At 51.0% G+C, this 9,936-nt stretch overlaps 4 protein-coding genes across 4 annotated transcripts; all 4 read right to left on the minus strand.

The window, feature by feature from the left end:
• Positions 1-163: 163 nt before the first annotated feature.
• On the minus strand, positions 164-754 carry BDQ94DRAFT_176428 (uncharacterized protein; the record flags this gene model as incomplete). The annotated part of the gene is made up of 3 exons (XM_026772692.1): positions 164-305; positions 373-390; positions 465-754. 3 exons carry the CDS (start codon positions 752-754, stop codon positions 164-166), a joined length of 450 nt encoding a protein of 149 aa, XP_026619384.1.
• Positions 755-1,203: 449 nt separating this feature from the next.
• BDQ94DRAFT_178030 (uncharacterized protein) lies at positions 1,204-2,049 on the minus strand (the record flags this gene model as incomplete). The annotated part of the gene is made up of 3 exons (XM_026773044.1): positions 1,204-1,777; positions 1,814-1,898; positions 1,971-2,049. The coding sequence occupies 3 exons, from the start codon at positions 2,047-2,049 to the stop codon at positions 1,288-1,290; spliced, it is 654 nt and encodes a 217-aa protein (XP_026619385.1). The 3' UTR covers positions 1,204-1,287.
• Positions 2,050-3,769: 1,720 nt separating this feature from the next.
• On the minus strand, positions 3,770-6,018 carry BDQ94DRAFT_178032 (uncharacterized protein; the record flags this gene model as incomplete). Its single annotated transcript, XM_026773045.1, has 6 exons — positions 3,770-4,157; positions 4,664-5,076; positions 5,246-5,367; positions 5,437-5,602; positions 5,674-5,742; positions 5,806-6,018. 6 exons carry the CDS (start codon positions 6,016-6,018, stop codon positions 3,770-3,772), a joined length of 1,371 nt encoding a protein of 456 aa, XP_026619386.1.
• A 700-nt stretch (positions 6,019-6,718) lies between these two features.
• On the minus strand, positions 6,719-7,122 carry BDQ94DRAFT_164548 (uncharacterized protein; the record flags this gene model as incomplete). The annotated part of the gene is made up of 2 exons (XM_026770042.1): positions 6,719-6,875; positions 6,959-7,122. The coding sequence occupies 2 exons, from the start codon at positions 7,120-7,122 to the stop codon at positions 6,719-6,721; spliced, it is 321 nt and encodes a 106-aa protein (XP_026619387.1).
• Between the last annotated feature and the right edge of the window lie 2,814 nt (positions 7,123-9,936).

The raw sequence follows: 9,936 nt of genomic DNA on the forward strand, positions 1-9,936 counted from the left end.
TTGAAGATAGCTATATACTCTACAATCGAGTAGATCTTAATTCCGGCCGGACAAGCTTGGTCAAAGACAGTGGTTCTAGGCGATATAACTCAGACCTTGTCCCATTGGTCCCTTCCCAGCCTGGCATGAGAAACGTTCCGTTCCCTTCTCCGCCCGGCGACGTTCATTCCGACTCCATCTCCTTGTACCGAGCTGAGCGACGGAATTTGGTGTGAGAGGTCGGGACACTCTCATAGGCGCTGCTCACTCTCCTGTGCAGGCGGTGATTTTCCTGGTTTTGATCCTCCACTTGTTCCTCCAGCTTTCTATAGCTCTCCGTCAGCTCGAGGTCCCGTAGAATGTTGCTTGGTAGTGTGATGAAGATAACCTTACCGGACTCTGGTTTCGAGACTTGAAGGTACAGATCAGCACCGTTCGAGGGTGAATGGCAGCCGGGATTGGGACATCAATAGGACGGGACATACTCGCAGATCAACGACATGAGAATCTTTCTATTCGCCACGTCAGGTGGACTCTCAGGAGGCCCAATTGTGACCACGCTGTCGACCTCCTGTGCGCCATCTCTCTCACTTTCGTCGTTTTCCTCGGTTAGCATACGCTCGTCCAAGACGGCCTGGGAGTTCGGTCTCCAGTCGTCGGGCGGATCCGATTCCGTCGGGCGTGAGGAATCTGGCCTGATACCTGGATGCGGCTTATTTACTGCCGATGACAGTACTTTTCGGAGCTCGTTCAGTCGTGGCAGGTGGGCTTTCATTGTTCGCTGAGGATATGACTGACGCCGGGAGGAATGGGATTCCTGTGAGATATGTGCATATCGCGAAGGCCGAGAGGCCCCAGCCTAGGACGCACATGGCACTTTATAAAGGTTGGCTGTCTCGTTGACTTAAAATCAAGATGACACCACGCACCAACCCTGCGCGAACCGGTTCACCCAATGCAAGCCCGAAGTTGAAGGTAACGTTGAGGCCATGGTTCTAGGCATGGGCAGACCAGGGACTGACTGTAATCTCGCCGACACTTGTGGCACTTGACGATGACCGACCAGGGACTGGTCAAACTATGTGCAGTCGGGCTATCTTGCCTGCCAGCAACGCAGAGAATCTGGGGCTTGATTCCCTGACCCGAGTTGTCGGATGGTCAAGAGACGGGTGACTTCGTCCATGGAACCGAAACAAATAGATATCATTAGCAAAAAAACAATGAGCCCATAAGACAATACAGGCTATCTTGATACGGCCCTCCAACCTCTTATCGCATGGTACAGATGAACTCGGTATGCTCTTCACACTAGAAGCCGCAAGAGATATTTTCAACAAAACGCTCTGGATCCAGGATTCTTTCGGGATCGATAGTGTTTGACCCTGATAACACCCCTAATCTTCCTGTCTTATTCGGCTCCCGCTCGCCTCTTGGCCAGACGAACATTTGAAATTGATAATCTGCGTGATCGATGGTCCGTATGTACGGACGGAATACTTCCCAGATTTGATTGCGAACCCGTCTGAGGTTGCCGAGGGTGCACTCCACGCGCGGAAGGAAGAATGGCGAGATGGCGACCCATTCGAACGTGTACTTGTGGACGACCGTAAGGTGCATTTCTAACCAATCGACGCAGTAGGACAGCATGGCAGAGGCATAACGAAAGATATCCTCGGGGTGCGTAAGCGGAGATAGGATGCTGGGCCCATTCCAGATCAGAAATTCGGGGTCATCATAACAAGAGGACAGGTAGCAGTCAACGGCCACGGTCTCATATACGCAGGGTAGCCCTTCGTCGCTGCGCTGCAAGTTGATCGTCTCCATGTCAGGCTACTATTCGGCTCCTTCGGGAATGGTGTGTGTATGTGATGGTGAAATTTCACAGACAGCGCGCCTTCTGGATCTGCGCCCCGTAGGGACTCCCAATAAGTAGGTGTAGACTTGGTGGGTTCGAAGTCTGAACAAACGATCTTACATAATTTATATCGCACGTGTAGACAGTTCTCGCATGAAAAGGCCCTGAACTCGGCATCGAGAGAAAATTGAATAGATGGGAGAATTGGCTGTCATCCAGATGCCATTTATAGTGTCTTGAACTGTCGTGCTGGAAGAATCCTCTGATAGCAGTATAAATTTCTTTCCTTGTCCCTCGAGAAACTGGGTTAGGACAGCGGGCCAAGTGCGGTGGAACGTGAGCCAAACTATGCCGATCCCCTGGGGAATCAGCTGGGCAAAATGAAGGGGTATGAAAGACCAGCTGGGAAATTACCGTAAGAAGAGTTTTCTGCCGCGGTTATCTCCAACTACCCATCTACCCATCACGGGCAAATTCCAGCTCGACGACCTGCCGAAAGGATAACTATGATGATGCTAGTAGACGGCACGATATTTGCCAAACTGACCTCAAACCTCTGATCTTGCTCGATACCTTCAAAGGCACAGTCGCCAAGCGATGAACCCTGGGAAATGAGATGGAGCTGCTCTGTGGGAGCGACGTCGTCGGTTCCAGACGGCGCCGTCAACTAATGGGCGGTTCGGCTCATTGCGACAATATGAACTGGCCGTATGGCAGTCTGGTCGGCAATTCGACCCCAGTAGGGCACGCACGAACAGTGACCCGACAGAGCTCCGGTCGGGTGTTCTATGTGCATGCGCCATCGCATGCTCCAAAGCCGCACATCGCAGGCGAACGAATGCTCGTGCAACGTTACACGCAACGGCTTACCAGAGCAGAGCAGTGTCAAGCAGTCAAGCGTGAGGTCTGTGGCAGTCGTCTAATAAGGCAGCAACCCATATCCTGTACCAGTCAACGTAAGAGGTCAGATTGGCCTCTTCATACGGAAATAAGAGGGGCGGAGGCATTGTCTCTGAGGGAACGAAAGTTGGATATGTATGGCGGATGGAAGATGTCAGCTTATAAGGAATTTCATGGGGTCGGCTTCGGGCCACCGGTACAGCTCGATGCTACATATTTTCATTATTGGTGGTCGGCACTTGCTCTCCTCCTGCTCTATTCAGACTATCCACGCTTTCAGTCCGGCCAGGCATAAAAAATTTTGAGGCGCCGCACAAACATCTATAGGAAAATAAATGGCTTCCAGCCAACTCCTCTTAGAAAATAGTAACCTGACACCTTTTATCACGTTATATGACCCTTTGGCTCGTTTATAGTTGCTATATAACGTGCTAACAAATGGTTGAAGATCATCAAATTGATTGCTACTATGCCCTTCTACAGAAGCACCGCTTGAACTCAAACCAGCTGTGTGCAGGCAAACCAGTATTGTTACAGATTCCAGTTCACATTTTATCTCCAGATAATAAGATGCTGAGATAATACAAATACGAAACATTGGATTACCTAGAGACATACATTAGACCAACAGCTAACTTCAATTCTTGACCCTCATCATTTATGCGGACACAACAGGAGACCTGTTTCTATGCCTCTGTGACAAGTATGAGACCATGTAGAAGCTATGGTTCAAGCAACGTTTATTATCCTATTGTCACCTCCGTCTTCTCTTCTTCTCTCCCTTTCGCCAGCCAGATTGTAAAAGTGCTGACAGACCCTCTATGTGCCGGGTAAGCTGTTCATACTCTGCACTTGATTGTTTCCCCTTTCTTCTCAGCAGATTCCGGGCACTGCGAGCTTCCCGAAGGGAAGCAGCCAAATCTGACGCTTCAGTAATGAAGTTGATATACGGTGTTTTGCTGTTTGAGGTCCTAGTCATCCTTGATGGACGTCGTCTTGCGATATCTGTGGGATTGCTGGTTTAGTAAATTGCAGTCAGGACACACGATCGGAATGCCACGCACGCGTACCTTGAGTCAGGCAGCTCACATAGTCCAGCGATGGCCCGATCATTTGCCTGTCACGCAGTGAAAGATCATCTGAAACAAACTCGTAGTGCTGCGAGTCATGTTGGTCCTTCGCCACCATCTTTGCCATTTCGGCCTCTATCCAAGACACGGACGGGGTGGGATTCTCCAGCGGTGTGGGCTCGCTGAAGAGCGTAAGAAAGTCGCTTTCATCGCAGGACGAGCCGTTCACGCACTCCGACATTGCTTCTGTAACCGGCATGGGTATGCCAGCGAAAGTGCCTATAGCGACGAAAGAGCTGGTCTGTGAAGGATGTGCCTTGGCGGTAGCCCGAGCATTATAGGCGGTGTTACCACTAAATAGGGGACAGTGTCAAATATCCGAGGCGAGCCCAAGAAAGATAGGAAATGGTCTCTAGTTCCCATGACAATTCGGAGGGATTACGGGAGCAGAGTCGCTCACCAGAGTAACTCGTTGGCTCCCAGGAGCTTCGGCCGTCTGTCGCGGGAGATCTGCTGCTCTTACAACCCCTTGGCTGCGCCTTGGCGAATGGTCGATCTGAATCAGTCATCTGCGGGAAGGTCGGCGCTATAGCCATAGGCCCAAACATGGTCTCCTACCATCCTGCCTAGGAAGTTATTTTTCAGTATCCATACACTGATTTCTTTCTCATACATGAACGATACAAGACAACCAGATATGGCTATGTACAAGACCCTCGCGTCCGAGGCAATCGCACACGAATGAGAGAGTTATAATGATAGAAAAGGCCGCCGACATCATATCTACTATCTCCAAGCGTGCAGTTCCAGCCAACTACTTTCCTTCGATAGGCCATTCCTCACAAAAAAAACACTATACATCTCATATGGAATAGACAGGGGCAGTGAAGCAGACCGACGATTGGCAGCTTCAATTCCAGGGGCTGCAGGCTGGGAAACCAAGCAAGCAGTGGCAGCTATCTCTGTTTGCCCCGTGGCGACAGGCAAACAAGCCTGGGTGCCTTTGGAGTTATACTCGGCAGAGGTCGTCTGGGAATAGGACGTCCACTGCTCCCATATCAAAACGGCACTGCCCAGTGGCATAAAGCCAGTTGGGCTCAAGGAACAACTCTGGATGAGGTTTCCCTCTTCCGCAGGAACTTCACAAGCGCGATTATTATCCACCGAAGGGGCCCAAGCGGCAGGCTGTGAATTCTGGCCAAGGTTGGAGAACGCCTTTGAACGCAATGTCAACTCCTGAGAATGGCCTTTTGCGGTCCGCGGCTTTCCCCGCTTGCTTGACAGCCATTCGATATCCCGGATGCGCCCTGGCGTGATTTTGTTTCTCCATCTCCGCGAGTGTCTTGTATTTCTCCCGAATGTGAGCAGCTTCCATCTTCCAGCTCTGTCCGCTGAGTCTGGAGATGGTCTGGTGATCATTCCGGCCGAGCCAGTATTTTACTCGATCACTGTACGCCAGCCGGTACAGTATGAATGAGTTAAGTGGGCGTGGGATTCTTTGATGCCGTTGCCGTGCCTCCTGGCGGCGCGTCGCGAGCGGGCGGTGCACCCAGGCGTACATGTCTCTAACCGAGATGTCCTGCATGCCGTCGTTCATTTCACTTAAGGGACATGGTAGACATGGGTTTTAACTCCTTGTTTCTGCATATTTGGCTTGGCCATCCATTATCTGAGCTTCGAAGCAACTCGACTTCCGAAGTCCGGTCTTCCGGCACAGAGTTTCCGGCTTCGTGTGATCTGCGTTATTGCCTTCTTCCGGTATCAGCTTGTCCTCATGCGCTTGGGTGTTGTCATGGATCTACTGAGATTAGCAGAAGGCCAGCAGGTACACCTGGTTTCCAGCTGAGGCGGAGTGGGAACGCTTCTCACCGGCTGTGGAACCAAGTAGTATGGGTCATTGGCCGCAAACTCTAGCACAAGGACAGGCTGATCGAAGCTCTAGGACCATCAGAGTGTGATACTTTGGCAGCTTCTAGTTCAAAAATGGGTGTGCGCGCTTACCACAGCGAGTTTCCCAGAAGCTTGGGGAAGACCATCGGAGATGCACGGGAGCCGCTGGCTGAGTTCCTCACAACCGGTACCAGGCATGAACCACGCCTGGAAGAATGGAGGTGGTGGCTCAGACATCGGGTCTCCTGGTGTGGCTTGGAGAGACGTGGACGCCTCGGTTCCAATTTCGGTTGGCTTAGTTGTGGCGGGAGATGATTCTGACATGCTTCCACAAGGCTAAGCGGGTAGAGCCTTCGTCGAATGGCAGGACGCGATCATTCCAATGCCAGTAACCAAAATCTGAGGCGGTAAACGAGCGCAAGTTGATATTAGGATGGACCGCGATGGCAGTCCCGGGTCCTTTTAAAGGACAGGCATGAATCAGAGGACTTTCACTCTAACTTGACCACTAACGCTATAGCCATGGCTTGCTCGTCCTATATAAATAGTGGATTTCTATCAGGTCATAGCGGGTGGGACTTGACCTACTGTCACCCGGGAATCCCTGCGACCTAGAGACGTACCAGTCACAGCCGAAGCTGTGTGCGGAGTAGAGTTCCGGATTGAAGTTGGTCGTGTTTGTATCGGTATACTCGGCCATAGTTAGAGCGACCTGTGAGTGGACTAACCGCAAGAAATGAGATCGCCATTTGTAAGCAGCCGAATTAGGCAACAAGGTTGTATTGGGCGTCTTCGATGGCCCAACTGAGACATGCCGAACAGCAGCTATAGGACTTGTTAATCTCCAGCATCCACTAATCTGAGCCATCCGCAGCGATTCCCACTCCAAGATACTCTCGCCTAGTTGGAATGCCTTTAAGGGAACTAAGGGGGAATAGGTTCCAGCTTGAACCAAGTGGGCTCCGAAAGCATCCCCCATACTTGAGACCCCGGAATAGCCAGTCCCATCGATAGTCACAGAAAATCACCGTAACCGCATGGGGGCCAGGATCTTCTGGGCACACACTCCTCCCTCCAGTGTGATTTGATCCAGATAATCAAGGTTTGATAGATCGTCCCGGGAGATTGGTAACCAATTATCGATAAGCATTTCCCAGCCTTTAGAGACCCAGACGCGTTTCCTGTCAGGGCTTATTGTGTATAGAAGACGATGTAGAAGACCACAACGAGCAGTTAGTACAGGGAAGCTTGGGGCAAGAATTACCCATTCGCAAGGGCAAACACTATGGAACAAGCAACAGGAGCGACCCCGAACATGAGTACGCCGGGCGATCGCGAAGTGATCTCTCGAAGGCCGCCGGAGCCTTGCCGCCCCAAAAAAACACGCGTGTTGGGACTACGGCGCGATGATTTGGAATTCGCTACCATAGCACTGGGACAGCATCGAATGCCGACGCGTCGCCATGCGATCGCAATCGGGCGAAAGCTATCGTGCGCCCTAGACTTATGCCAATTGCAGTAGACTAAACTTAAATAAATGAACCCGGGAGTCTAGATCTCCTTGAGTTGTCGCTGGAGAAGTCCTTGAATGGTGTCACAGGCTGCTTTGCCATCGCGATGTACGACACTCTTCTTTGTGGAAGGATCGTCCGTACGTGATCGAAGATGGCCAATGATCGTCTCCATAAAAGTGCTCGCCATCTGGTGCCTCAATAGCCTTCTCGCTAGAGGCAGGACTTTGGCTACCTTGACGGCGTGGCCAGTCACGTTCCGTAAGACTTCCACCTGAAAGCTCTTTGCCTCGCGTTGAAAGCTACCCGGGTTGTGCTATTTTGGCTAGAACGGCTGTGGTCCGCTCCCACGGCCGCTCAGGGCTGACCTTTGCTGGAATGAAAAGGGACATCGGCCTGTCGATCTTGGTAGTACGCTATAACCCGGTCCGGACAAGGGCGTAGAAGGATCAGGTTACATTTGTCGCAGACAAGTGTGAGCGCTACATTGGCCTGGAACTGTGGGGAGGGTAGAGCTGGCTAAAGACTGCGTCCTTCTGTGAGACGTGAGAAACTTAGCGTCTCTGATGCCATGATCGTTCGGGTTCGTTGGAGGTCATCCGCCGCCTCCGTCGTGAAAGGACCCCAGCTGTGGTGGGTAAAGCGGAGAGCTAGCCCTACCCAAAGAATGGCCTTTATCCATTTCTCGATGAGTAGAAAGCTTCTTACGCAATTTTTCGACGCCATAGCCTGCACGGGACGTGGGCACATTGGTGTTCCACGAAGACAATCATAAAGGCACCGCGTAGGCTCATGAATGCGCTAGCAATTGAGGATAGCTCTCTGATCTCTACACAGAAAGGCTATTTTGTAATAGGCCTGACCTACCCATAAACTGTTCGACTCGGATACAGAGATACAGGTTGTGGTAGGTAAATTGATCCGATTAGACAGCATTATGACCATGCTTCTGAATCCACGCTTCTGAACGCGACTCCTGCCTGGTCAGTGTAAAATAGTCTACTGAACTGAATCAAATGAGATATATACTGATTCTAGCTGTCGAGATCCCAAGATGTCAAATGTATGTATAATAAATGGATACATTGTGGCGTGTGCGCAAGCCCTCTCGGATATCGTGCGTAGAAGAGGGAAATACCGCAAGGCGGATAGCTGCCCATGGTCTACTAATCGACACCGCTGGGTATGATGGCGCCAATCATAGTTCCTAATCTCACAGGGCCCACAAGACGCCGAGAAGGACAACGGCAGGCGGCGAAAACCAGTTGGATTCTAAGCCATAACCCACTAGGCTAGGTGCGGATTCGCTGTCCGTCCCGCATGTCGGCTCATTTTTCCGTTACTGCTTTGAACTGCCATGATATGGTAGTATCGGCCCACGGGGAGGCATCAGCCCCATCTAGACATATATGCGCCAAGGGCAAAGGCTTGAAAAGGCATGCAAGCTACCAGTGGTGTCATACATATCGTACGAATGCTACTATCTCAACCTATCTAACAGTATCCATACCACACGTCCATCAAACCCTCCTTCTCCTCCGTCTTCTAACAATAGTCTTCCGCCCCGAACCCTGTTGAACAAGGTCCGGAAAATCGCGGCCGCAGAGGATGACTTGATGCGAAGGACACGTCCGTCGACGTCGAGGCTCAGATGCTGAGTCTTAATATACCGAGAACCCGCTCAGCGCAGTTTGCACGAGTCCCGGGTAAGTTTTAGTTCCTGATCCTGATCCTGTTTCTCTTCACAAGGCTGAATTTGAACACCCGCACCTGCGGATGCAGATGTCTTGAAGTTGTAGACGTCGCGGAGACAATCCATCACAATTGCAAATGACAGTTAGCACCAGATACGAGCCCGCTCCGCGGCGCGACTCCTTCGATGAGCGCGCCGATCCTGCTGAAAATAAAATAAAATTATTAATTATATGGCGATCGGTTGCCCCCACGTTCCTCGTTGATCTGCAGCTGCTCCCTCGAAACTCTGCTTCATGATATCTTTCTTTCCGCCGCCAGTAGCAGAATTGGACCATGATGTCGGACATTTTACGGGCCACTGCGGCTGAAAGCAGCCCCTATACCAAGAGGAAGTCCTTCTCCGTGGCCACCTTTCGCCGCGCCCGAATGGCAAAAAGTCGAGTCAACAGAGGGATTTGGAGAGGTGTGCAGCGATGACATTTCCGGATGCAACGTCTCTGCACTGCTGCGCAAGCAAGTAATCTATTTCACCGTCACAGTCCAAGCTGTCAACTTTGTTCTCATAGCGCTCCGCTGGGAGCCTCTTTCCATACCAAACTTTTGCCAGTCGGCGGGTTCCGGCTGCGTCTTATCCAACAATCAGAGCGTCCCCTGCGCGGCTGAAAGCCGGCTCGGGAGATGACTCACGAGGCGGATTTGCTAGCCAGTCAATGACGATACGAGAGTTTAGAGTTATATGGGGTTCTGCTGTTTTTTTTTTTTTTTTTTTTTTTTTTTTTTTTTTTTTTTTTTTTTTTTTTTTTTTTTTTTTTTTTTTTTTTTTTGGCGATCTAGAGAAAGCCAGACCTCCCGCTCCCGAACGCGCGAGCGACGAGCATCAATATCCTCAACGACAGTGGTCTCCTTGGGAAAAACGAAGACAACCAATCACACCATAGATGTCGCTATGGAAGACGATGATCTCAAAAAGCAATTCCATGCGGAGGCTGTCGTCTGAAGGCTCTGGTCCGGTTCCCGATACTTTCTAACACTTGAA

The sequence above is a fragment of the Aspergillus welwitschiae genome (assembly GCF_003344945.1).
Source record: "Aspergillus welwitschiae strain CBS 139.54b unplaced genomic scaffold BDQ94scaffold_128, whole genome shotgun sequence".
In the NCBI taxonomy this organism is placed as follows: domain Eukaryota; kingdom Fungi; phylum Ascomycota; class Eurotiomycetes; order Eurotiales; family Aspergillaceae; genus Aspergillus; species Aspergillus welwitschiae.